The sequence below is a fragment of the Hippocampus guttulatus genome, chromosome 5, assembly GCF_054856545.1.
Source record: "Hippocampus guttulatus isolate MCC_2025c chromosome 5, RoL_Hgut_1.0, whole genome shotgun sequence".
Classification (NCBI taxonomy): domain Eukaryota; kingdom Metazoa; phylum Chordata; class Actinopteri; order Syngnathiformes; family Syngnathidae; genus Hippocampus; species Hippocampus guttulatus.
In genome coordinates, this window is record NC_141265.1 from 5,873,996 (window position 1) to 5,901,752 (window position 27,757).

General features: G+C 41.7%; 2 protein-coding genes across 6 annotated transcripts; one reads left to right on the forward strand and one right to left on the reverse strand.

The window, feature by feature from the left end:
* Nucleotides 1–239: 239 nt before the first annotated feature.
* On the reverse strand, nucleotides 240–7,858 carry polk (polymerase (DNA directed) kappa). Of its 2 annotated transcripts, XM_086111053.1 has the most exons (14): nucleotides 7,521–7,858; nucleotides 7,140–7,259; nucleotides 6,917–7,069; nucleotides 5,508–5,639; nucleotides 5,274–5,424; nucleotides 4,987–5,196; nucleotides 4,502–4,626; nucleotides 4,212–4,378; nucleotides 4,091–4,123; nucleotides 3,908–4,004; nucleotides 3,289–3,460; nucleotides 1,452–2,399; nucleotides 906–954; nucleotides 240–632 (listed from the first exon to the last, which is right to left on the reverse strand). In XM_086111053.1, exons 1-14 carry the CDS (start codon nucleotides 7,647–7,649, stop codon nucleotides 551–553), a joined length of 2,568 nt encoding a protein of 855 aa, XP_085967179.1. In that variant the 5' UTR covers nucleotides 7,650–7,858; the 3' UTR covers nucleotides 240–550. The 2 variants fall into 2 exon arrangements, with proteins under 2 accessions (XP_085967179.1, XP_085967180.1); XM_086111054.1 differs by lacking the exon at nucleotides 5,508–5,639.
* A 788-nt stretch (nucleotides 7,859–8,646) lies between these two features.
* On the forward strand, nucleotides 8,647–27,447 carry LOC147204748 (ceramide transfer protein-like). Of its 4 annotated transcripts, none has more exons than XM_086111207.1 (18): nucleotides 8,647–9,277; nucleotides 9,370–9,504; nucleotides 11,442–11,558; nucleotides 16,981–17,088; nucleotides 17,167–17,305; nucleotides 17,562–17,642; nucleotides 17,776–17,933; nucleotides 20,179–20,271; nucleotides 20,370–20,456; nucleotides 20,885–20,977; nucleotides 21,197–21,274; nucleotides 21,950–22,045; nucleotides 23,025–23,157; nucleotides 23,234–23,304; nucleotides 23,406–23,534; nucleotides 24,994–25,123; nucleotides 25,258–25,401; nucleotides 26,133–27,447. In XM_086111207.1, exons 1-17 carry the CDS (start codon nucleotides 9,188–9,190, stop codon nucleotides 25,383–25,385), a joined length of 1,866 nt encoding a protein of 621 aa, XP_085967333.1. In that variant the 5' UTR covers nucleotides 8,647–9,187; the 3' UTR covers nucleotides 25,386–25,401; nucleotides 26,133–27,447. The 4 variants fall into 4 exon arrangements, with proteins under 4 accessions (XP_085967333.1, XP_085967332.1, XP_085967334.1 ...); XM_086111206.1 differs by having other exon boundaries at nucleotides 8,648–9,277; nucleotides 25,258–25,388; XM_086111208.1 differs by lacking the exon at nucleotides 21,197–21,274 and having other exon boundaries at nucleotides 8,650–9,277; nucleotides 25,258–25,388.
* Nucleotides 27,448–27,757: the final 310 nt, after the last annotated feature.

The following is a 27,757-nucleotide window of genomic DNA, read 5'->3' on the forward strand; positions in this document are numbered from 1 at the left end:
GACAGAGCTATAAATTACATGTATGATTCTACCTACAGTACTTCACTGTCTATCCACCATGCAGCAGGGCACACAAAATATTCTGCTTATGGGGCCCGAAGGTCGACTCTGGTCTGTCTACACAGTGTTGCTCACGTTATTTCTCATCCAACACACAAACTAGCATTAAAAAAAAAAATACAATCCAATTTTACAAATCATGGATATTAACATAAGGGGCACCAGTTATTGCAACCACATTTATAGAATGAAACCATTAATTTATTGTTATACATTACATAGGACATTTTGAAAACAAAAGTAATAAATATTACAATATCGATATATGATCACTTTAGCATGTTAAAAGGTTTTCACCTGTGTAGAATAAAACATGATTATTAAATATTCCCTGTATTTAAATTGCAACAATTTTTACTTGTCTTGATTCATTTTGTGACTATAAGAGGGGTCAACAAAAATAGTTTCCTACATCAAGAATTTAATCTCAATTTAGAATGAAGTGCAATCTTTTTTCCCACTTTTCCAACTTCCTGCGCATGATGTGCGATCACCTGAAGAACTTGTCAATGGTGTTGTGAGGGCTCTGACCTCTGGCCTTTTTCGAGGGCAGATATGAAGGTGAGTCTCGTCTGTAGGTGATGGGCAAGCACAAACATATCATATTATTGTAAATACATTTGATGAACGGCAGAACAAGTAAGGACATTTGTGTGATGCATGTTCCTTACAAATGCGGTACCTCTTAAAAGGGTAATACACATGTTTTCCAATGGTCAAAGATTATTGTCAACAAGCAATGAAAAAATGATGTGTCAAACACAATTAACCTTACTTACTTTTTGTGACACTTTGTTTTATTTGCTTTAATGTATGATAACATCATCCACAATACGCTGTCTTACCTTTTGCTTTTGCCACTACCTGCTTGCCTTGGAGGGGGGATGCTTCTATCTGTGAACACAGCCACTCAAAATTTTATTTTCTCCTCTTAGGGGAAAACAAAACAAAAAAAAAAACACTTTTCAAAATGACATAAGTTTTCTGACTTCCGGGTTGAGTGAACGCTGGCGCGTTTTGGCTGCCGCTGCTCAACCCGTATTGTTTTGTGTTTTTTGTTATTGTAAAGTGTCCTTGGGTGTCTTGAAAGGCGCTTATAAATAAAATGTATTATTATTATTATTATTATAAGGACCGCCAGACTTGCAGCAACTCGTTAGAAACATAAAGCATCCGGCAAAGTGTGATGGTAACCACAGAACCAAATTGAACGTAATGTGACATTGGAATGTCAGGCTGCCCAGTATAAATTGTAAATGACAGGACCTTTATTGTGACATGACCGAGGCAACACTACTTGGAAAACACCAATTGGTGCCCCTGAAAACCGTGCGTTTGACTTTGAAGATTCCATCGTCATTTTTACTGACTTTCAATGAACAAGAACTCACCTATTACATTGCTCTTTGCAATTTCAACTGAGGGTGAGGTCCCCATCTCATGCAGCACTTCCTGGTTCAGGCAGAGGTCAACGTGGCGATTGAAAATAGCGAGGTCATTTGTGTCCTGGGTCAGTTGACACACCGGGCAGACGAGAACAGGACCTTTGTCATGATCTGACCGAGGCCGTTGTGAGGTCACTGTTCCGCTGTCACCGTTGATTAACGTGGCGGTGTGAACACAATCGTTTGTCAAGTGGTGTTGGTCCAGTCTGTTTGGCTCTACTTGTTGATTATTTTTTATTTGGTCTTCATGTGCCTCAGTCCCCGGCACTTCAATTTCTTTGTGGTTGTCCTTTACATCTGCATTTGAGTTCAATATATGGAACTCTCCTTTACTGAGACACTGGTCTATATGGCTGTTGAAAACATTCAAATCGTCTGTGCTCACATGGCTGAAACACACAGGACAGGTGAGGCAATTCAATGCTGAGCTTGATGTAGATGGTCGAGCCTCAGAAGGGCAAAGGGCATCAGTTTCTGAAAGATGTGAGGCCGCACGTTTTGGCCCTGTGTCCTTTCTTGGTGTCTCCGCCCTTTTATGCGCATGCGCATCTCGGAGCGTAAGCACAGATGCGCTCTGCTCGTTTTCTCGCTCTTGTGAGCAAACCTGAAGCTGCAGTCTCTTGGCATGGGCTCTTTGAAAGAAAGACAACTGAGGTCTGTCAACAGAGTGGTCCTCCGGTAAGCCCTTTTTCTTGATCTGCCAAGTAACTTCCTCCTTAGTCTGACATGTCTGTGCTGTGAGACTACAAGAGGGGAGATGATCGCCTTCAAACTGTTGACGTACTTCCTGGGTGGAGCCTCGGACGTCTGCCTTTCCCGATTGGAGGAAACCAACGATGCTCTTCTGCAGTGGCTTTTTATCATCCGGGCTGACAAAGGCAGAGATACGGACACCTACACAAGAAGGAGTTGGATGTGTGAATAGCAATGTATGACTCCCCTGTGCACAATTAATTCTAAATGATTTCTTCTTTTTGACATTAGTATGTCATGTATTATCCCCACCAGGGAGGTTTGAGTTTTCATCAATGTATCTGATCAGATCTGATTGAGATTGGGTACTTGGTCAAAAAGATGTATTAAATAATACAACATGAAATGTTGAATTCAGCACATGCAGATGCGTAATTAACGAGCATAGCCCATTAATTGAATAGGAATGGCTATAAACTGGATTTTCAAAAAACACAATTAATCCTGATATGAACCAGATCACACATTTAAGCAGCAAAACAAATGTGACCTAATTTTATCCCCTGTAATCTTATTCAGCTTGTATGTGTGTATCGTGTGAGCTCTGACAGATTTGGTATGTTGCCATTACCAGAAACTGTTTTGTCAATCAGATTTAATTCACATCTGATTCAGATTGCATGTAAAGAACGTGTGCATGTATGACTAAAAGCTATATTTTCACACCAGATGTGATCTAGATTGCAAAAGTGACAGCGGTGTAAATTGAAAATGCTAATTTATTATGTGATATGGCACTTCATCAACAATGAATACAATTTGCACATTTAGTAGTACCCTTCCATCAAACTGATCCCAAACAAAATCTATTTTACATGTTTAGAGGTTTATATTTGAGGATTAAGTTGTAATTTGTTGTGCTTGTGTCGGGTCTCATCAGATTTTCTTCCCTTGGATCCAGAAAAATATTCTGACTATAATTTTTCCCCTGTTTAGTTATTATAATCCTATATAGCCAATCATTTAAATGTTTAAGGCGTAGCGCAGAGCTTTGCTGTCAGAGTGCTATTGTATTGCAATGTGTAATTACCCATAAGCCTCAGTCTGAGTGGCTGTGGACTTTCATTCTCTATTTCCGTTTTAAGAAGATCTTTAGCCAAAGCAAAGATCTCATCTGCAGTGGCGATGGCACACGGTAGTGTCACTGCCCTGGTTTTCACCTCAAAGTTCACATTCTTCAGCTTTAGCGTGACGCTTTTACCCTTTGGGAGAGTTAGAACACAATTGATGGGGAATCGAGTTACACACACACTTTTACAGCAACATGTCGCTCCCTAGGAGACATTTTCAAGCACTGACAGTGGCCCCTGCTGTCTCCTTAATAGCCATCCATTTCCCGAAGCTATCAAGACTACATCAGGGCCCTGGCAGGGGGGTGATGACCATGCCAAACATCCAACTCTTCCTTTATCAATTTAATAGGTAGAAAGAATTAAAATGCTGAAGCACACATGAGTAGACACCCCCAAGAATCCATTGGATTCATTAAAATGTTCAAATAAAGAAAAGCTAATGTTAATACAGTACTATAAAACGGTTAATCTTTCATGTCTATTGTGGCACTTCTAGCAATGTTGGCGCCATGATGTTCTCAAATAAAATCCATGTGCGATGAATGTGATGAAATGAGCCCGTCAGACAAGCAGTACCTTGAGATCTTCTTTCTTCAGGTCTTGTGCTAAGTCTTCACAAAGCTCTCTGCATAAAGATAGCTGTTCATCAGGCCTGTTCAGTTCTTTAAATGTTCTGTTCATATTGACAAAGGATGGGGACAGAGTGACAAGGAGGTAAGTGGATGAAATTACTCACTCATCATGCAAAATATACTGTACCTCTCTGTGCTCATGCTTTTTCTTTCTTCATTCCTGCATGAAGGAAAATCAGGTCATTTCCTCTCCAAGCCTATTACAGTATGTTGACTTTCAGTGGGCGGGAAATGGAGTGAGAGTTTACCTCACGATGTATGTGGAGCCCAGACCAAGAGAAACCTGCATTAAGTGACGCCAGGCTGTCTCGGAAAACAACAATGACAACACCGCCATCTGCTGACCAAGATGAACACAGCTACTGATGTCGAGAGCATTCAGCATCTTTTCGCTCACCTTCCCTATGCCCGAAACCTGCGCACAGAAAAAGAAAAGCACACTGAAACGAAACCTAGTTGCAACACAATTACGCGTGCGCATCTTGAAAGGATGAACACAATTCTGTTTGTGATTTTTCTGAACTAAAATGCAGTGTACTTTGCGAACTGGGAGGTTCTGGATGAAGTCCATGACGGCCTCTCTGTTGGAGGCCAGCCTGTACTGTCCGTTAGGCTTGTTCTTGTCACTGCATACCTTGGCCAGCATCATATTTGGAGCAATACCTGGAGAGGGACAAAAATGAATACCAGATTAGTAAATGAACAGCTAATAAAACCCAACATCCAAAGATAACTGAGATTTGAGGAAATGAATCATCATCATGCAACTCCATAAGTGTTCCGTTTTGTTTTTTCTGGTTTTTTTGGGTGCCACCACATAAGGGCACCAATGATGGCAAACTAATAATGTCTACGGATGACTACAGAGCCAGAACCATCATGTGACAGAGGAAAGGATCAGTACACTATGAGAGATGCCATTTGATTTTATTTCATGTTATTTTTCATTGGCCCCCTTCAAAGTTAAACATCAAGCAGTTTTTGGAGGCTCCACTGTATGTCTAAGGGTTAGTGTCTTCTCACCTGCACTGGCAGTCAGCATGGTCTTCTGTTCAATGCGGAAGCGCATCTCCCTCACAGCCTCTTCAACAGAGGTACCAAAAACCTCTGTGGTTTTGCCTGTTGCATCAGCAGTTTGGGAATTTGACAAGGATTGAGAGGAACTCGGGCTGTCCTCAAACAGCACAGGGGAGAAGCCTTTCGCTTCTGATTCCTGTTGGTGTTCAGGTTGCTCTGTACATTTAAAGAACAATTTATACTTCAGATGTCATATTTTGTTCATAACATATACAGTATATAGTTAGTCATGCCTATGTCAGTGCTCCAAGAGCTGTAGCGATGTGTCCGTGAGGCCTCTGGCCAACTTTTCCTCAGCTCCAGGTGCTCTGTAAAATCCAGATAGGCTTCATCCAGACTCACCGGCTGGAATTGAGGATCATAGTCTGCAAATATCTCCCTGATCTAACATAGAGACACAAAACTCATGAACCAGTGGTTTAGGCAAGGTACATGTGTTCATGACGCTGTGTGTGTGTCACTCTCACCTCATTGCTCACTGATTTGTATTTATCAAAGTTGCATGGAACAATAACTAAGTGAGGGCAAAGTTTTTTGGCTATGAATCCTGGCATAGCTGCCCGAACTCCATATTTCCTGGCCTGGTAGTTGGATGTGGACTGAAAAAGCACAGGTGTGAAATAAATGTAGCAAAAATAAATAAATAAATAAAAAATCACGACTACTGCATCGGCGGCCCGGTAGTCCAGTGGTTAGCACGTCGGCTTCACAGTGCAGAGGTACCGGGTTCGATTCCAGCTCCGGCCTCCCTGTGTGGAGTTTGCATGTTCTCCCCGGGCCTGCGTGGGTTTTCTCCGGGTGCTCCGGTTTCCTCCCACATTCCAAAAACATGCATGGCAGGCTGATTGGACGCTCTAAATTGTCCCTAGGTGTGAGTGTGGGCGTGGATGGTTGTTCGTCTCTGTGTGCCCTGCGATTGGCTGGCAACTGATTCAGGGTGTCCCCCGCCTACTGCCCGAAGACGGCTGGGATAGGCTCTAGCACCCCCCGCGACCCTCGTGAGGATCAAGCGGTTCGGAAAGTGGATGGATGGATGGATGGACTACTGCATCTAAAAAAAAGTGTGCTTTGAATGGGGCATCATTTTTCATACAGTTATGGTATTGGATCTCATTTTGTTGTAGAGTGGTCATATTTTACAATACTTCGGTACATGGCATAGGTAAAGTGTGGAACTAATGCACAAGTTATGTGTTGTGGATAACAAGCACCAGCCACAACATGATATGCATCTGCATATTTTGAGATGAGGTGCAATGAAACTCTGTCAAATACGTGCCCAAGTAAAGATAATGAGGTTTTGTTGTGATTGATACAATCACTTAACAATATTTAAACTACCCGGTAGATAATATTTATATAGTTACCTAGTAATATAGTTACCTTTTAACTACAAGAGATCACAAAATAATATTAATAATATGCATGCTGCAGCCCGGTAGTCCAGTGGTTAGCACGTCGACTTCACAGTGCAGAGGTACCGGGTTCGATTCCATCTCTGGCCTCCCTGTGTGGAGTTTGCATGTTCTCCCCGGGCCTGCGTGGGTTTTCTCCGGGTGCTCCGGTTTCCTCCCACATTCCAAAAACATGCATGGCAGGCTGATTGAACACTCTAAATTGTCCTTAGGTGTGAGTGCGGGCGTGCATGGTTGTTTGTCTCTGTGTGCCCTGCGATTGGCTGGCAACCAATTCAGGGTGTCCCCCGCCTACTGCCCGAAGACAGCTGGGATATGCATGCTGTTGAATTATTGCCGCTGTCAGTCAATCAATTGTTTTTATAAATAAAGATTTTGTTTTGGATCTCATTGTGCAGGAAAAGCAAACAAAGTGGCCAATGAGTGGAAATGAATACATAAATAACATTATTTTCACTGACCAGCATGCTCATGGATCCAACAGCCATGGGCTTGTCCTTGAGGTCAGGACAGTCTCTCATCTCCACTGCAGCATAGAAAGCATCCATGTCCACATGCACAATGACTCGGCTCAGATCACGACTCTTCTCCAGCTCAGAGGCCGTCATCTCCACCTACCAGGAGGGCATTGATTAAAACTAGCTGTAATGTGTTCAAATCTTTACAGTGCTTCCATTATGTTACCTGAGCTTGGGCTGTCTTTAACTGCTGTTCTGTGATATGTGCTTTTTGCAACATCATTTTCTCAATGCGCTGGTTCACCTGATGCTCTTTCTTCAGCTCATTCTCATAAAACTTGGATCCCTTCAAGTGAAGGGCAAGAACAGAATTAGCGAGATCTATGAAGACACTTTACCATAGTACATCTTTTCAGGGCTATATATCACCGTCTTGGGGATAAGAGATCTTTACACAAGACTGGACTGGACAAGACTGGCCACAGTGTTGAAAAGCAGAAAAAATTTACACTTCACTACACATTACTTTTCTACTGTGAATTTTGACTGTGGATATTAGTGGACAGTCTTTTAAGAGCTTCACCACAAACTGAATTAGTTAAACTACCTTCGATGATTCCATGATGATCTTGTTGATTTTGTGTCTGTCAAGACCCTCCATACCAGCTTTGTTGTCATTGAGGGCCATTCTGGAGAGGTACCCCTCTCCTTTAATAGCTGCGGTTCCATTTTCCATCCTGATGATCTGATCCGTCAAGTGGAAATAGTATTTTGTTTACTCCAACAATAACAATAACTTTCAGTTTTATAGCTAGTTATGTGGACCATTATACAGCCAGTATTATTTGTGTATACGATTCGTTTTAATCAGCAATTAATCGAAATCACGGAGATACACCTCCAATATAACTGTCAAAATGGCCAACGTTTTGAAAATAACAGAGGCGCAATTCGTATTTTGCAGCACTTCCGCGGTCGTCACACATTAACGGAAATACGGTTATTGCTTTTCCGGTGAAAATGTACTATTCATCATTTTCACTGCGAAATCCCTTAACGTTTTGGTGGATGCATTAATTTAAAACTGAATTTTGGCTTGTGTTTGATTCGTAGATGGCGACTTCAACTTGGATTTCAACATTTTACGTATTTTCATTTTTTAAATATAAGAACACAGTACATGCATGATTGGTTTCTTAAGTACAGTCACTTCATTTCGGTTGTTTGTCAGATTATGTATGAAAACAATGTAATTTTGAACGGTTGTGCAGAACGCTTCTAATGCTGACATTTAACGTCACATTCATGTGGACTTTTAGGAGGTACGTTGACGTGAATTTTGCATTTTTACGAAGCGTCTACCATGGGCAATGGGATAAATTAGAGTACTGTACTGTATTGATGAAATGTAATTTACCAAAGTGTGTCTCAAATAGTAGGTTTAGTAATGTTCACAAAGTAGGATGTTTAAAAAGTGACTGCGGTTGATACATTAGCAACGTTTGTGTTTTATTTATTGTGTTTATTTTAGTGCTTCGGGATTTATTTGGATAATTTTTCTTCACATTACTTGATTTCAGCCATATCAAAACATATTTTATTGTAAAACTAAACAGTACATCGCAACGAATTCGCGTACGCAGATTGCACTACATTGTTTTGAAAGACATTGTGTATAGACTTCCGCTACATATCCAGGCTAGCTTGCCGCTTGTCTTTTTCAGGTACACAGTCAAGCGTGGCTGCGGCTCCTCCCCCTCGCAAGCTAGTAGAGTCGACCGCTGTCGCTAACAAAACCAGGGAAATAAAGCAGCAATGCGGCCTCTTTCATCGTCATTTGTAGCTTCTTAGTTTAGGTAACGTACCGGCAGTAACGCTGTGGCTTTCATCGACCTTTCTCTCGGTAGCAATTCGGTTGCGGGCGCACAGTCACAAGTTACGAGTCAAGTTAACATTTGACAGCTAACCGTTGACGCTAACTAGCTTGTGACAGTCCTCGTCGACGTCATTTTCAAAACAAATCTTGCCAAAGCGAGTGGTAGAGGTTGGATTGTCACCATTCTCCACAAGTGCAGTTTTTTTGTTTCCTCATTGCCTTCAACGTTAACAGGCAAATAACGCCATACTGCTGACTGGGGAAGTTGTTGTGTTTGTATCTTAGAGAAAGCAGGTTCTGTTTGGGTTCTGCTGCTTTCGTGAGCTTTATTAAGTTGGTGTTGAGCTAGAGTGCTCAGCTGATTAGAAAGACAAGTTCTTCGGAATATTGGATTTTAAATGTCCGAAAAGAGCTCCGCGTCCGGTTCAGACGAAGATGTGGAACCAGAATCCTCACAACCTGTGGAGTTCGGAGGCGTGTTGAGCAAGGTGATATTTTTTTTTCAATAAGTTAGATTTTACATGTACGTTCGTCGTGCTTGCAGACTGTAAGGATAGTAACGTAGCTTGTTTGATTATAGTGGACCAATTACATACACGGATGGCAGGATCGATGGGTCGTGTTGAAGAACAACACTTTGAGCTACTACAAGTCCGAAGATGAACGGGAATATGGCTGCAGGGGCTCTTTGTGCCTCAGTAAGGCTGTCATCACAGTAAGTATGCTCGAGGGGAAACAAGGAACTTAGTCAAGTGTGTAGTCAAGCTAGAAAGCAGAATAAGGGAATAAATAAAACAATGGGTTACTGCTCCAGGCGATGCCATTGTCTTGGTCTAGTCACCAGCATGGAGTTATTACGCCTTAATCCATTTCTGAGGATAGAGGGGTAAAGATCAACTTGTTCAGATTTGATGAGCAGGCAGATAGTAAGAAGTCAATCACATGCTCCTTATTGTAATGTAAGCTTTGACTGCAGTACTCTTTACACCCTGTCCATATTCCTTCGCGATGCCCTTATATTTTTTGTTGTCAGATAAGCTACAATCCCACACCCTGGTTAAATATTTACGGTGGTTTTTTTTCATGAACATACCACCACCCTGCACAGAAGCCAAACAATTGGTCTTAACTGTGATTTGGGCAATACAATTAAATGGCCCACAATATGAACACGTTTGTTGTTTTATTGACCTGACTACGGCTAATAGGTTGCTGTAGGATTTTTAAGATGTTTTTTTTCCTGCACACACTGCCTAGTAAGCCATGCGTTTCTCAAACACGTGTCGTTGCTGTCACATATGTCACCCGGAATATAGCAACACACCTCCGCTTTTATTGCTCAAATCACACTGACACTCATTAGGTGCAAAGTGACATCAAACTGTCTTATGGAATTACATAACACAGCAAACATACTGTACCGGTAGATAACGTTTTTTTTAACCATTCCCACTACAAGTATAATAATAATATGGACAGTGAAGTATTATGAGACAGTGATGGCTTACGATACACCGAGTAACTTTGAGTTGACAGATGTACACATTTTTATGATTCTTCTGTACTTTGCTTGAAATACAAATATTAACAGATATTTTTGTCTGTTGCTATCAAGTGTAGTTTAGACTTTTCTTGACCCTGTGTGACTAAGCCCAGCTCCACTAACTATAAGGATGCCGCAATCTAGTAGTGTACACAAGACACGAGTGGAGCTTAGCTGTGCAGTGGCGTTGTCTCAAGAGGAATGAGAATGTCCAGCTAGATTAAAAGATGTATCAAGTGCACTATAAAAGCAGGGTTTAATGGGCCGGGTCGGATAAAACTCAAGTTAGATCTTTAGAACCTGAAATGGCCTCACGGCTGGATACACTAGAGGTTACTACCGTGCCCCGCCGCCAGCGGACAGATCATATATTTCGACCTGCTGCTAATGGATATTTATGGGTTCCTGGTACAGCAGGATTAGATTAAGAAATACTCAGGTTCAGGGTTTCTGTTTTGTGTGCGCGACTGTTGGTGCAAAAAAAAAAAGGCACGTGTCCCGATTGAGCAAATCTAGTTAAACGTGGACAGCGTGAGGTCATGTCAGCTGACGGCCATGTCAGCCGAGGAGAATCCAGTCTTCTGCGTCTGATTTCACATCGGGAGCCTCTGCGGAGCGCATCTCTCGCCTGGCGAGTGCAACGGTCAAATTCCAGTCTCAGACGAAACGGTGGAAGTCTGTTCACGTGTTCAGTTGGGTGCCTTGTCTGCTTGGTGTCTGGAGAGGGGTGGGGCACACTGCAGGAAGGGGGAGTGAAATAGTTGAAGGATTTGGGCTGAATGTAGGAGGTGAGGTTGTGAAGACCCCGCGGTCAAGCAAAGACAAGATTCTCTGTCGTTATTTAAAGTTGTGTTCACTGAATAACACATCAGGTTCTCATTAACATTCTTGTTTATTGTTCAGTGAAAGGGAAAAAAATTGAATCCACATGTCATTGCTAGGCAGCCATTGTCATAACAGACAACTTTGAATACATCATAGCAGGCCTTTATGTGATCATTCCTCAACTGGTAGCATTAGCAGACGCTTTACATTTATGGTCTTTGGTGCCACTAAATATTTGGTTCTTTCCTCATCTTTTTTTTTTTTTTTTGCATCTGTCCCTGCAGCCCCATGAGTTTGACGAGTGTCGATTTGACATCAGTGTTAACGACAGCGTGTGGTACCTCCGAGCTGAAGATCCCGAACACAGACTCCAGTGGATCGAGTCCATTGAGCTGCACAAGGTTCGTGGGCGTAGAGGTGCCCTCCTCGCGTTTTCTCCAATTTTCTTCTGCCCCAAGCCATCTATGCAGCTGTATTTTGTTGTCTTAAACTTCATATAACCACTTGCTCATGTGTTAGACTCACCATAAATCAGATGCAGAATATATTAACTGGTTAAGGATTGTAATGTTCACATGATGGATTTTGTTTTTGTATTAACTCTTTCACTGCCCGATTTAAAAAAAAAAAAAAACGAATCTGACCATGGACTGCCACCAGCGTATATATTAATATATTTCTCAGATCTGTAGGCGCGTCTTGTAGTTTGATATTTGCAAATATTTTGTTTTCAGAAACCCTCTTTAGGACTAGGTCTTGTTTTTGTTCTTTTATCATTTGGAGTGAACACAAAAGCAGACAAAATTTGAGTCAAAAGTCACCTTTCTGCTTGGCATGTTTCTTTTTCTCTGCTTTTTGGTCAAAAACCAACCCATATTCTATGGCTGATTACCAATACTAAAGAATGAAAAAAGCTGCAAAGAGGTTTTGTTTTGGGGTTTTTTTCTGGTAGAAGAGAGTCACACAGCGTCTTTTTTTTCTGGGCAAATTTGGTGCATATATTGTCACAGAATAAAAATATTTTGCGAGCCTTTATAGATGAGTCAAAATTCTCAAAAACCATCGACAATATTGGAAGTTCCGCCTTGAAAACGCCTGGCAGTGACTGATTAATCTTTGTTGGCTTTGATTGTGCAGTGTTCTTTCTCCTCGTACTTCCTGATCTTCCAAATCCTTGACGGTAACATGTTCTCCGTTGATTGGCTGCGTTTCAAGCATCATGATTGTGACGCCCTGCGAAAACGATTCATGCTTCAGATCCTCCTTGCGTTTGTAGAGCCTTTTAATCAGGATGTCACCAGCGGGGCATTGACGGAAAGCAGAGCAGTCATCTCCCAGCCGTGTTAGCATCACAAATGTATAGAATAGATGGTAGTTCTATATGTCTGCATGAGTCATACTCTTATTACTCATAATCTATCCGGGCCCTGGCTGTCCAATTAATCACTGAGAAGGGTGTGGCAGACAGATGCTTGCTTGCATTGACACTCCCTGTTTCTGTCTTTCCCTTTCCTTCGGAATGTGAGCAATGCGAATGTGTGCAAGATGGGGGTATCCCCCATCACTGGAGGCTCGGCAGCTGCTCTCTGACAGTTTAGTTTGCCAACATCTATGTTGTAAAGTATGTTGCCATCGCTAACCAGGGACAAGTTTAACCGTCCTTGGGTCCCTTAAAAGGTACATTACGAATCATCATCTTTAAATATGTGGTGTGTTGCTGTTGTGGGTGTGTCAAAGGTTATTTTTAATTGGTAATTAAGTTTCCTTCCCACAGGCTGAGATCTTTCTGAAACTGTACTCTCAGATAACATTGCAGTTTCATTTTATGTGCCTGAAACTTAATTGAAAATACAGTAACCATGTACAGTATACCTTTTGTCTTTTAACGTGCATATATCCTCTCAAGGATTTGAGAAAAAGCAAAAAATGAACACATTTGAGACGTTTAGTACTCCGTGAGCAACAGAAAGGTAATGTTTTTACACTGAAGCCGTTTTCGAAACAATCTTTGTGTATCTTGACATTATTCCAGATGCACAAATGATCTATACAAAATTGCACTGCAATGTAAGTTGTGAATCACAGCTCCTGGTGATAAGAATACTATCAGTGATAAAATGCATCTGACATGGAAGAATTTGTTTCTTTGCTGTGTTTTGTTGTTTGTTTTTTTATGCAGAGCACAGATTGCAGTCTAATTTCCATCATTTTGAAAATTTTATGTCGATATAACACTACTTTGTGTCTCAATATGCGCCAAAAATGGTATCGCTTCAAATAATGGAGTCGTTGCAATCTTTAATCACATGAGAACACATGTGGTTCTCTTTTGCACACCTAAGGCAATGCCTGTAAAATAAAAAGCCAAGTACCATATGTAAAAGTGATGTTAATTTTGTGAATTCACCTCAGGTCAGCTTCACTTACTTGTTAGTTTAAAAAAAAAGAAGAAGAAGAAGAAAATGGTTGTGCGGTGGCTGACACTGCTGCTGACTTTTGGTATGTCAGCTGAGTGTGACTGCCGGCAGGTCTTTGGTCCATTAGTGGGAGTGTGTGAGTATTCCTGGGTTGTGTTTGAACTGTGCCCTGCAATAACCCCAGTAAATCATTACCTGCAGGTTGTGATGAGTGAGCCTGTCTGCACTGCCGCTCGCTGGACAAAACAACACTTGCATCATACTTCGGTAGACGGTCCTAATTGCTTCATCTTAAAAATACAATTGCAGCAAATATTAGTGTCTTATTTTACACTCCATTTCGTAGCAGCATGATTTCACTTTTAATTTTTTATTCTTTTAAGCATTTGTTCACTTGTCAAAATTAGGCAAGAATTTGTCTCGGTCGTGTGAAAGGTGTTGCAAAATGTAACGACTTTGTGCTCCTCTTGTTGAATAATACATTTTTAAGCTCTTGTTCTCACAGCGATCCAAATCAAAAGGGACACATAAAACTCCTCATCCGACCGTTCCATTTTATTGTGCCTCAAGGGGTGGACAGTACCCTTTTTTATTTTATTATTATTGTTAATATTTATTTTTATTTTGAAACCACCACTGATTCAGCTTGCCGGCTATCACGGGTGCATTTTGAAGTTTTGGATTTGAGCTAATCAGAACAAGCACAGACAAAAAGAGTGAAACAAGTAAAGCAGAAGAAGCTCTTAAATATTGCCTGCCCGGCCTCCCTCTCTTTCTGCCTGACTCGAGTAGGCTGCATCCATTGCCCACCCATGATACATTTTACTCCCCAAACAGCACCAGACGGCTCTCATCTTCCTCTTGCAAATGGAGTTCCTCCCTGGCTTGCGCTCATGCACTCACGCATTCACTGGGCCAGCACTGGATGCTGCACATACAGCTGGGCAGGATGAAAAGGTTTCCCACATCAGGGTGTGTGGTCTTCTCTGAGTGGACTGCGTGCATGCGAGTGTGGCTCCATTCGAACTGACTAAAAAGCTGGGCTGCTTCATCTCCGTCTCTGCTGAAACAAAGCAATTTCCGCCCTGCCGCCTGCTGTGTTGATGCTGTCTCTATTTAACAAGCTCGGCTGATTCTATTGCTTTTCTTCCTGGTCGCCGCCGCTTCCTCTTGCTTCTTGAGGTGTGTCCGGGGTAACTGGAGTACTGGACCGGAGCATCTCTAAACTGTCAGAACAAACTGGGGGGGTGGACGAAAAGTCTGGGCCATGTTGGGGCCAGCCAGCTGTCACGACTGCAGCAGTGTCCTGCTCTGCTTTGGCTGCTGGAATGGTCGAATGGTGGGCTCATTTCATGCTGGCATGCGGTCCTTTTACTCTTGACAGAACTCTTGAATTTTGTGCTGTTATTCTGCATGTCTTCATCCTTACTGTTGTGGAGCCAATTATCTATAGAAATGCATCTATGTTGTTGTTGTTGTTGTTGTCCCTGTTATCTCTTAAGGAAGTAGCTCTGAGCATTTTTCTCAGTCCCAGTGTAATTTCAAATGTTTTGCGTGTCAGGTTACCTTAATTTGGCACGTTGCCCTCAAAGGTAATGTTGCTCTGCAGGTATGAGTTGCTTCTTTTTTTGTATATTCTTCCCATAACCAATACTTTGCATGTGTTTTTGTTTTTAAATCTCAAGTAACTTTTCAGGTTGTAACCAAAAAAAAGCTGCATGTTCTGATTGAAACAACAGCAGGCTTGCAGCCCTTAAACATGTGATTAATGCATTTAGAGCAATTCCAACACTTCCAATTACAAACCTCAATGCGTTACGCTTATCAGATTTTAGATTACAAGTCGAATTTATCAATTGTATTTTCTGTGTGCATAACTGCAGAATGTGAAAAAAATTCATCAACAATTTAGAACGCTATATTTTTTGTGTAAATAATCAAGAGGATCACTATGGCAACTCTGTGGTGTTTTCTACTTGGTGTCAATTGCTCCTCACTCAATGCATGCTTGTGCAGGATGTGTCACGACTTTTCTATTTGCATATTGCAGTCAGTGGCATCATGTGGGATGGAGGCATTGGCATCCCGTTGGGGATATCTGGTTCCAGATTTAAAAGAGATGTTATGTATTCTTTTCACAGTTTAAGATAGTTCTCAGGTGTCCTAATAACATTTCAGTGACTTGCTTTTGTCAGTAATACTCAAGGATGAAGAATTACATGTACTTAATACACCTTCATTTTTCTCTTGCTGAAATCAGCCTTTTTTGATGGGCCAGCTATGTCTCATGTAAAGCCACAAGTTGAAAGTAAATCCGAACTGCAAAGCGTACGTGAATACAGCAAGGCAGCACGGATTGCATTTTCTCATATGAAGTTAACACTTTATCACCAATCTACGGAATTAACACTCTGCTCGTGAAATTAGCATGCAGATCCGCATATGTGGCACAATGCGATTTCTCCATTGTGAGACAAATAAAGGTTTTTCTTTTTTTATCTTATCATGCAGTGTATAGGTTGGCAAACACAAATACAACCACAAGCTACCTCTCAGCTAATGCTAATCTGTGCATCCACCAAACCTTGGTGCAGCTCTGCTTATCTTATAACTAGCCTAGCATTGTAGGCAATGTAGTCAGGCCATGGCTTGAAATAGAGCTGAGCTGATCATGTCATTGGTGGCGAAATTCGGTGTAGGGACGGATATTATGTATCTGTAGGGTTAATTTACATGATAACTGAAAATGCAGAACTGTGAGTCTACAGACACTTTTAGAAAACAGCGTTTTCCTTTCTGAATACTGATTGTAATTTCTCCATTGCGGGACAAATAAAGGATATCTTAATAAACAACTCACATTGTTAAGTTGCCACTTTGTGGGTAAAGAGGCACTCCAGAAGCCCTCTATGGGTAAACATAATTAAACGGTCAATTTTCCATATGCTGTCCTTTTTAACACATTTTTGCTTATCAGTTTAGTTAAAGAATCTCAAACATTTTTAATTCAGAGAGACTCCTCGTTGTGTCATTCTTTTCCCTCCTCATTGGTAGCTTAAGATGAGATGTCTTCTTTTAGGACAGTGGAGGCATTATTTTCACATGGCAAGACTGGTGCTGCTAGGTTTGTGCATATTTGTCATTCCCATTGTTTCTCTAGTGTTTGGCTGTGTAGGTGGAGGTCCTGCTCTTGTCCAGCTCAGCATTGCTCAGTCCTGCTGACTGCTAAAACTGTTCCACCCTCACTCTCTGTCTTCCTTGTGTAATCTGCAGACTTTGGAAACATCACTTAATGTGTCCAATCTCTCTTCCTCTGCCTTCCCCACTGGTCTGACTGTTTTTTTTTTTCTCAATTTGTAATTGTACTATCCCCTGCCTCCTTGTTGCTTTCTCTCCCTTTCCACAGGCGGAGTCTGGGTATGGCTCAGAATCTAGTCTGAGGCGTCATGGCTCCATGTTGTCTCTCACCTCAGCAGCCAGTGCCTTGTCTGCCACATCCACATCCTCTTTCAAGGTAGGTACATGCATGCTCCATCAGGCGGTTAGAAATTACGCAATGCTCCGAAACCTAAAATGGCGTCGTCTTGTTCAGAAGGGACACAGGCTGTGTGAGAAATTAGCAGAAATGGAAACCTTCCGGGACATTCTTTGCAGACAAGTGGACACACTGCAGAAATATTTTGACTCCTGCGCTGATGCGGTCTCCAAAGATGAGTTTCACAGGGACAGAGGTAACCTGTGGCATTCAGGGATCATTTCAGTTTATCTTGGTCCCATTTTCATTATGTTTCCAAAAATGACACTTAGACTTGATATTGCAATGGGATCGACAACAAAAAAGCTGCTGGCAAGAAGAAAAAGAAAACTAAAATGAATACCAACATGCAGAGCAGTTCGTTGTGTCCGTCTCCGAATCTTGTGTAAAACTGCGCATTTTTGCAAGTCAATACTGGAATTTTGTACTAATTACCTTGTTGGTCCCAATAGTGGAGGAGGATGAAGACGACTTCCCTGCAGCCTCAAGGCCAGACGGTGAATGTTGTTACAATAACGGAAGCAAAGAAAAACGTTAGTGCCCTTCAATATAACCGGCTGTCTGACTTTAATCATAAAATGTCATCCAGTCAAGTTGCGTGGGAGCTGTCACATTGCCTTATTTCTTTTGTTGTTGTTGTATTTGTTTTTTGATTGCCTGTGTCAGTGTTCGCCCCGGCTAGTCCCAAAGGCATCAATGGCATAGACTTCAAGGGAGAGGCCATCACCTTCAAGGCCACCACAGCGGGCATCCTGTCCACTTTGTCACATTGCATTGAGCTGATGGTCAAACGTGAGGACAGCTGGCAGAAAAGGCTGGACAAGGTACTGATGCACAGCACAGAAGTCTACAGTCAAAACGCTTTATCATTCAATTCCATTGGATGTGTTTCGACTCTCGTGAGGATAATAAAGTGGTTCAGATAATGGATGGATGCAAAGTTTATTAAAGCATGTAGGGCTGTTCTTTACTTTTAGTAATGCTTTGAGGAAGTTCCTTTTCTGCGAGGTCCATTACAACAAGAACAGAATTGTTGTGCCTGGCTCATTCGAGTCCAACAGCAGTGACTGCTGATTGCGCAACATTTCCCACACTCCAAAGTCTTGTAAAAAGTATTGGCAAACAAGAAGCTGTTCTAACTCTTTTACTTGATTTTCACTTCCTGCAGATGGAACTAAGGTGTCCCAATATTTTTGTGCACACATGGTAAGAGTCTGCATTGGCGCACCATTTCCTGAATGGGCGTTTCAGCAGCCGTTGCTAAGTAAAGGTGTGAAACACTTGTCACCTGTCATTGGCCTTTGTGTTCAGGTGATAAAACTCTGACGTAACACCTCCGGGCCTTGATATGATTTGAAGGCATGAAGCTGGAACATGTCAATGGTTCGCGAGTAGGACTTTAAAAAAAATCTCACATTTACCCAAAACTTCAAGTGCAATGCAAGCCCTCAGTTAGCATCGAACCAGCAGTGTGAACGGTGTGCCGATAGGAAACACTTTCGTTGACTTGTGTGTGTGTGTATGTGTGTGTGTGCATGCGTGTGTGTGTGCGTGCGTGTGTTAGCAAAGGAATGCTCTTTGCTCTTGATCGACTGTGCTCAGGTTGTCAAACCAGTTCCTGTGCAATGGCTTGCTGCCCAACCCTAAAGAGTCCGGGAAAGAGATCGGAGTATCTTCGACTGCTCAAGTGAAACAAACTAAAATTTGATCTAAATGTTGTTTTAGTTGTGAGATTTAGCTGCCATTGGGTGAAAGGGAGGAGAGTAAATTAGCCAAGGACGGCCATACGAGAAACCGAATTGGAAAAATGACTTCTCGGACGTCTTGGTTAAATTTGTGGAAACCACAGCGGCGGTCAGAGGTGCTCAAGTACCAGACGCAACACTGGATACCTTTACAAACCTGCAGCCTCTTCTTCAAAGTAGGTCGCCTCATGTCTGAAGCTAAGAGGGAACAGCAGAACTTGCATTTTTGGTTTGTGGCGAGTGGTGACACCTTCCAACAAACACACTTTGTGTTTTTATGGTGGCTCAGTCTGGTTTGCGGAGTGCTTGATGGCGGCTATAGCTGCTTGCGTTATTTTTTTGGTCTAAAAGGTGAACTGTTTTTTAAGTACAGTTGTTTGGTCCAGCTGGGGTAACAGTAGATGTATGAGCCTCTTTAGTTGCTCGCTTTATCTGTGTAAAAGCAGAAGAAATAATTTGACTCGTTTGTCAGGTTCCTGTGTTCTCAAAGCGCCAACTCAGACAGTATTGTGATGTCTGTCGAGGGTCATTGTAGCGTGGTGTCGCTTTCACACGTTTGCCCAAAGTCTATTAGTTTGCCTCTGACATGGACTTAAACAAGAGCTTTACAGCTTCAGTATGTAGGTATACCACAATTTGGTATACCTCGATTCTTTTTTTTAAAAAATGTTTTACAAGTAACTTTATTTAATTAGGTCAGATTAATTAAAATAGAAGATCATATACATACTTGCTGGCTACGCTAGGAAAAGATCCAAAAGAAAGCAATACGCAACGGCCATAGTTCAGTTCTCAGGCGACACCGTCTGAAACGTTAACATGTCCAAAGGGAGAAATTAAGCAGATCTGAATTGATTTTCTTGGATGCGCAGATTAACGTTTGACAGCAGCGTTTGCTTCTGATCAGCGCCACGTACTTGAATACTCTGTGATATTGTCAATGCGGTGAGGATGGGGACATATTTTTTTGCGTATCACATACAGAGGTCTGCACAAAAAGCTAAGTCTAATTTAGCAATTGGCGATGAAGTGCTGTCCCCAAAACGGAAAACAAGGGTTCATGTGTACTTTGTGGTTTGCAATCATTTTCCTAGAATCAGGTCTCAAAGTGCAGCCACCCGCGGCTCTGCCCCTAGTTGTCATGGTAACAAAGCCTCTACTTTCTATTGAGGGCTGTCAGACCGGGCCACCCTCAAACTTGCTCATTTCAGCAAGGCAACGATTAAAATCTGTATCATGTTTACATGAATTGGAAGAGAAAAAAAACATTTTTTGTCCACGTATCGCTCACCTCTACACACACTTTGTTTTGTTCTGCTTTCAGGAGCTTGAGAAAAGGAGGAGGGTAGAAGATGCCTACAAGTCTGCTGTGCATGAACTGAAGAAAAAGTCACACTATGGAGGCCCGGACTATGAGGCGAGATGGAATTACATAAACCTTTTGTTGCACCTGGTGGTGTCTGTTTCTTATACACTTGCCACATTACTGATTGTTGGCTGTCCAACTGAATTCAGGAGGGGCCCAACAGTTTGATCAATGAGGATGAGTTCTTCGATGCGGTTGAAGCTGCGCTTGACAGACAAGACAAGATAGAAGAGCAGGTGTGTTGTTGGTCCGTGTCACCCTTTCCGATGACACATGAGCGACACCCGCCTTTGAGCCAGTCTTACTTCATGCCGTACTCACCTTTCTGTCTTTGCTGCCATTCGTTTATTTTGTTCACACATCAAAGAGAAGGGAATATTTCCCCCGCTGCATTCCCCTTCTCCACTGTTGAGGTGGCCTTTACAAGACACTCGGCTCCTCGAGCACACAAATTCTCAATTCAACATATTTTGTAAAATATTTATATTTGTAGAATGTAATTATGTGCAACCGTGGATTTCGTGCACAATTTACTTTATGAAGCTGCTCCAGTGTGTGCCTGCTGTTGTTGACTTGCTGTGTCCACCACATTGATGTTTCAAATCGGAATGTTTTTCAACCAAAATGTCTCTTTGTTGTCGCTCATGAAACCGGTGCTCCTCAGTGCCAGTCTGAAAAGGTCCGGCTCCCTCGACTGACTCCCGTTCCTCCCGGTGACGTCTACTCAAGCATCAGCACACACAGATTCGCTACCAAGGTTCGACACCCACTCATCCTCATCTTGTCCCATGCCTTTAAAGTGCCTCCCTCACTTACAATATGCTCTTGTCTTGATGTGGCCACCATTTAGCCTAAATCATCGATAACTTTTTTTCCTATGCAAGCAGCTAATGATTGGTTCCCTTGGCTTTCTGCTTTTGGTGCTTCACTCTCTTTGTTATTCCTTTTCTCTTTCTAATATCTCCTTGCTGCACAGGCACATAGTCATTGCTCTTCCCTGTCCTCTCTCGAGCTAGTCAGTGCTTCAGATGACATTCACAGATTCAGCACTCAGGTAATTTGGAGGGTCCTTGCATGTGCAAGGGCACGTACACTCAATAGTCTAAGAGAGCATGAGCAGACAGCTCTACTTAACCTCCCTTTCCTGGAATGATAAATCTATCTTCACAACATGACCTCATTCCAATCAGTAGAAAAATCGAAAATGACCGTCTGACCTAGTAAAATGTAGTTCCTGTGCTCTTACTGCTCAGCTTGTGTGCGACTGCATTGGCAAACGCGGCTCATTGCGGACTTGATGAATGTTGAACCTTCAACAGGTTCAAGTGTTGAGTCTTTTTTTTTCCAATAACTCAATGTGCATAATATTGTGATATTTGGTTCCTGCCCACCGACTCTGTTTGCTCGACAAATTCCCGACACTACTGCGATAACATTCCAGCTACTGGGTTCCAGCTACACTGTTTACTGACCACTACTGCAAAACTAAAACTTTTCACGGTAACAAAAGAAGCTGTGAGTTACCATAAAATATTGTTTTAAGTCTATATACTTTGGCAACATTATTTTATTGTCTGTGATCCCACAGACAGTATTACTTCGACAGGAAATTCTTTTTTTTTCCTTTTTTAGAATGTTTTTTTTTTTTAAACAAAAACTAAGCTTAGTTTCAGTCTAACAAGAAATGTGAATCAAAATGGCTGCAATTATGAATCCTCTTGTCTCCTAGGTGGAGGAGATGGTGCAGAATCATATGACGTACTCGCTTCAGGATGTGGGCGGAGATGCCAACTGGCAGCTGGTCATCGAGGAAGGAGAGATGAAGGTGAGAAGTTCCGTGGGAGTCGTCTCTTTGTTTACCTGAGAAGTCATGCGCAGCCACCTAGCTAATGCACACAACAATGTCTAAACTTGCACTTAGTGATATAAGGATTTTATTGAAAAATCAATAAATTGTAAAGGTTGTTAGTTGATGCAGCTTTTGTATTTGGTCTCAGTAGTGTACTGAAAGTTGTGACATTTGTGTGTGTATAAAATATACAGGGTACAAATAAACACGAAAGGAAGAGGCTCACCGCCATTTTAGGCTTTCCACCAAGTCAACACACAAATATAAAGCCGTATTTCAAACCCGAATACTTGCCTTGAAACCCTTTTTTGGGTTTATCAACCATTGCTTGATATGACTATAACTTAGAATGGTTAATCTTGAAGGGTTTTATTGAAACGAAGGCACATCGGAATCAGTGTTGTGCTGTGGCTCACAGTGCTCGGGTAAGCTTTCAAGCACTTTTTGACAGAGACCAGGTATCGGGCCGACGCTGTCTGTTTTTCAAGGTATTGGTACTTGTCAAGGATGCCAATACGACACGCCGATATGTAAGGCACAAAATCAGTACATCTGGCATCGAGTAAGTGCTGTACTGCAACCTTTTTGACACACCAGCAAATCATTGTGTGTGTCAAAAAGGTCTCTGTTCACTATTATCTGTCATTGTATTAGTTGAAATTTTATGTGTCCACACAAAGGACAACAAACATTATGTGACAAAAACAAAACAGCTCTTGAAGATATCATGAAGGATCATAGTTTGTGGTATATGGTTATGTTTATTAAACTGTTAATATAGACTCTGATTGGCTCGCACCCCGCCTATCACCCAAAGTCATCTGCGCCCGTAGTGAGCGTAAGCATTATAGAAAATGGATGGATGGACATTTTTGGGCTCAGTGCCCATATGCTGTACCTACTTTCACCCCATCCTGTAAATGATATTTAGCCTGTGTGTTGCAATATTTCCCAGGTGTACAGAAGAGAAGTGGAAGAGAACGGGATCGTGTTGGATCCCCTCAAAGCGACGCATGCCGTCAAAGGGGTGACGGGACACGAGGTGTGTCACTACTTCTGGGACACTGCAGTGCGCTTGGACTGGGAGAGTAAGTTCAAGTCAGCACTATTTGTTCTGTTCAAGTCACTCCATGCATGGTTCTCAACTGTTCGTCTCTTCTTTAGCCACTATTGAAAACTTTAACGTGATCGAAACACTCTCCGACAACGCCATCATCGTTTATCAGACACACAAGGTAAACCTGACCGCTTTCGAGTCGTCCCACTTCCTGTCTGGCCATATATTTTCCGCAATTCACCCTCATTCTGACATTGACTGCCTGTGGTGGCGCCGTAGAGGGTGTGGCCAGCCTCTCAGAGAGACGTGCTCTACCTGTCAGCCATCAGGAAGATTCTGGCAACCAATGAAAATGATCCTGACACCTGGTTGGTGTGCAACTTCTCTGTGGACCACGAAAATGCGGCTGTAAGTTGACAGTACTGTACACCAGTGCAGCTGTTCCCATCATCAACTAGTGTAAAAGCTTTGCTTGAAGAGTTGAATCTAAAGTAGGTTATTTGTTAATAATAAAAACATCCTTAAACTTTTTGGCTCAAGAGCCAAATTTGGATTTTAAAACTGACAGATGGGCCAGTCCATTCGAAAATAAGGTTCATGCAAATGAAACGTGCAGTTGTTTACATTACCAGACTAATTTTTTTTCTGTATTTTACTCCTGGTCCTTTTTTTTCCCCTTTTGATACAGCACAAATGGTCAGTATGACCCAACATATTTAACCATTTATTTTTCAGTTCTTGCTGTGAATTTTGGAACATCCCAGAATTTTTTAAATAAAATGTGTCCCTAAAAAATATATGAAAGACATCTCTCCCCTTTCCAGCCCTTGTGCCACTACCGACTTTTTATTATACTGTAATTTCAATTCAAACATTCTCGAATTGCCTTTTTTTTTCCCCTTCAATTTGGCACACAACCTAACAGGGGGGTTAATCACTGAACCAATTTTAGGAAGAAACGGGTAGGCTGAGCAAATATAATGACGCACGTCTTGATGTTATAAATGCATGGAACAGGTTTTGTCACATTTTGAAACAAAAGTTCTAAGTGCTTTTTAAACACCTTCAATTTTACTCAAGGATATAATAGTTAGATATATTTCATTGTAGTTTTCAGTTCTCTTTGCCTTTTTTTTTTAAACATTTCAGTATTCATTAGTTTTTAGAGAAGTTTTGTTGGGTTTTATTATTTTTAGCATTCGTTTTAGTTTGTTTTTAAATATACAGTACATATGGAAATATTTGAGTTCATTGTTTTAAAAAAAAGTAACACAGTATGGTAGAATAAAGTAAACTACAATTCCCAAACAACTGTTGCAATTTCCTCCTTCTGTACATTTAAAATAAACCGTAAACGCTCATGATGAAATTCATTGCCAAAGATGATGACAAAGGATATTTTCGCTGTACTTAGTTTGTTAGTTTTTTAAACATAAAAAAATATATATGTAATGATTTTTATTTAATTTTCACCTGAAATTGAAAACACTTGCGTAACTGTTTTCAATTTCAGTTGTTTTGTTGATTTTCATGACTATAATTACCTTGGGCAAACATGGTTCAGGTGGTCATGTTGTTGTCTCCCAAGGTTGTGAGTTTGATGCCCAGCCCTTGTGACCATGTCAAAGTGCCCTTGAGCAAGATACAGAGCGGCCAGTTGCTCCGGACATTGCCGCATCAGTAGATGAATGAGCAGTTGATGTGAAGCACTTTCAGAGCCTCATAGATGGAAAAGCACTAGACAAGTGAAAGTTTGATTTGACTTAATCCATATGCAAAGACAATGACTCTCCCTGGGGATAGAAAGTATCAAGTAAACACACTAACAGTGCCTTATTTAATGTTTCATATTGGTGTGTCTTTTCAGCCTTCCAATCGGTGCGTTCGAGCTAAAATCAACGTTGCCATGATCTGTCAAACTCTTGTCAGTCCACCAGAGGGCGATAAAGAGATCAGCAGGGACAACATCCTGTGTAAAATCACCTATGTGGCCAATGGTGAGAGCCCATCTCTGCATGCAGATTTTCTCTCTCCTTTATATACAGTATTTGTCATTTTGGGTGGAGATATATGTACATATACATATGCTGTGCGTGTTTACCGATGCCGGCGTTTCTCTGTTTGCTCACAGTAAATCCCGGTGGTTGGGCGCCAGCCTCGGTGCTCAGAGCCGTCGCTAAGAGAGAATATCCCAAGTTCCTCAAACGTTTCACCTCCTATGTCCAGGAGAAGACTTTTGGGAAGGCCATTCTGTTTTGAGAGGTAACACCCCTGCGTACGTACAAAACTGCATTACAATCTATACTTCCTCATATGTTGGCAGCTGTTTAGTTAGGACAAGGGTTTCGCTTGCTTAGTAAAACATTTAACCGACCTCATAGTACTTATCCATTAATATAGTGTTGCCACACTTACCTTGAAAAAGTAACTTAGTTGCTTACAGATGACTTGCTTTAAACAGTCATTTAATCACTATTGATTACTTGATATTAAAAGTAACTAACTCAGATTACAAGTTAACACAGTAGCGCCTAAGAACCTTTCTCAGACTGTCTTGTTGTCACATGAGGACAATTCGCCGACGAGCTTCATCACGCAGCAGTGCAGCAGGGAAGACAGACGCAGGGGATGCAAGGATTAATACTTATTATATAAATCTGCAAGGGATGTCACACCCTGGCCTTTTGCTATCCTGTTGTCCATTGCTAGCAATAGTGGAAGTCGGTCGCCAAACAAACAACAGAGACGGCGGTCACCCTGCAGAGATGGCTGTATTTATGGCACTCGTTCCCTTTGCTCATTAAACTCAACTACATACTGCATCCTCGATGTTCGCTCCCACACAGCCGCGGAACGTTTTGAACCCACAATTGTGTAATTTCCTTTTACAGCCCGCTTGAGCACGCGAACCTCAAATGGCTGACAAATCTTCAATATGAGGGAAGATTTGGACAGTTTTACTCATAAATTTTGTTCTTTGTTGTGTTAACTTCGATCTTTCTTCAGGAGGTAAAGGCAGATCCTTCGAAAGACGACAGCATGCGACATGTGTCCCGCCCAGGACGACCAAGGACCCCCTTAAACACGAGAGACTGCTTGTGTGGCTTGAGTCCATCAGTATTTGTCCTTCTAGTTTAACATCCGTGGGTCCTTTTATACGTAAGGTTTCCTCCACAGTGGTTTTCAAATGATTGTTATCCATGTTTGTGTTTATTTTGTAGATTGTTTTGTACATTTCTTATGATTACGTATTTGTTGTCTTTTGGGGCTAACCAATAGCATTGACGCTACTTGTTTGCTGCTGCTAAAGAGAGGTGAATGAGTGAGTGAGTGTTTTTCGCTTTCCGCCCTTCTGTTGACAACCCAGCCCGCGGTCCGATGGAGGGCGAGCACCTGAAGCTTTTTTTTTTGACCGTGTTTCTCTCCGAAATCTTTATATTTGTACGGCTTCTCCGGAGAGCAACCCGTGGGACACGACGTATTGTACGGACAAACCACACACGTAGTTTACCAAAGTGACAAATGTGAATTGACTGTTAAAACGCTTGAATTAGATGTCTCATTGACAACAAATGCTATGTCGCAGCTTACCAGCTCGCACCTGGTGGCCAGTTTGGTTGCCGTAGTGGCTCATGGTGTAAAGATTCCTCTCTTTAATCAAGAGTTAAGTAGGTTTCTTGATTTTTAACGTGTCCCCAGCGACTTGTAGTCAGCCTAAGAAATGTCTGAATCAGTTATTTTTGTCTCTGTGCACATTGAGTATATCACTTTGCCTCAAACTTAGCATTCCAGCGCTACTATTTCATTTCGTGTGGCACACTACAGTGCACAGTGACTGATAATGATCAATTAAGCCCGGGGATGCCTTCGACACCAGCAAGATTCTGGTCATTGTTACTCTACAACCACCACATGTGCATTTATCAACAGTGACGGCAAGTGAGTGAGTTTTTGTGTGGTTGGGGGTGCGGATGGGAGGTTCAGCATTTCACATCATGATCATACCTCAACATTCAAAACAACTCTGGGTTGTTTTGCATTTGTTAATGTTGTCATGAAATTTGATTTTTTTTTTTTTTTTAAATCTTGTTGGGGCAATTGCCTAGTTGGCAGATGTTAAGAAGGATTTTGGATGACTAATTTATAAGATCTACGCACCATGTCCGCCGAAGAATATAGCTATTGTTTTTAATTTTGATAACGTGTCACTAATCCACACACTTTGTATGTGTGTAAGTTGTACATCAGAAGTGTTATTATTTGCACTAAATGTAACGCAAGTTGACAATGTCATGTAAATTAAAATTGCTACACAACAGAATTGTGCTGCAGCATGTCCATTTTTTGTCAGCTGCCCCTTAAGGACTACATGAGTAGCCAATAGCTCACTTGTGATGGGACATTGTGATTGACTAGAAACGTTGTAGAAATGATAGTTTCAAAATTTAGACGGCGGCAGAACTTTACAGAAGTAAAGGAGGCATGTTGATATTTACCTGATTTCCAGTTATTTAGAAAAATTTAACATTAGTATCTTCACATAAATGAATCAATTATCAACATATAATGGCAAAACCATCTTGTTTCAGAAACGTGTAGCATCTTGGATTTCTATTAATGCAATGCACTAC

Bases quoted from the DNA above. Each gene is read 5' to 3' on its own strand.
- polk (XM_086111053.1), bottom strand. From the start codon at position 7,649: ATGGAAAATGGAACCGCAGCTATTAAAGGAGAGGGGTACCTCTCCAGA. The intron at 7,070-7,139 runs GTAACATAATGG...CCCTCCTGGTAG, and splicing joins TAAAGACAGCCCAAGCTCAG to GTGGAGATGACGGCCTCTGA. The intron at 955-1,451 runs GTGAGTTCTTGT...CTGTGTTCACAG, and splicing joins TGCAAAGAGCAATGTAATAG to ATAGAAGCATCCCCCCTCCA.
- LOC147204748 (XM_086111207.1), top strand. From the start codon at position 9,188: ATGTCCGAAAAGAGCTCCGCGTCCGGTTCAGACGAAGATGTGGAACCA. The intron at 17,306-17,561 runs GTAACCTGTGGC...TGGTCCCAATAG, and splicing joins TGAGTTTCACAGGGACAGAG to TGGAGGAGGATGAAGACGAC. The intron at 17,643-17,775 runs GTTAGTGCCCTT...TGCCTGTGTCAG, and splicing joins TAACGGAAGCAAAGAAAAAC to TGTTCGCCCCGGCTAGTCCC.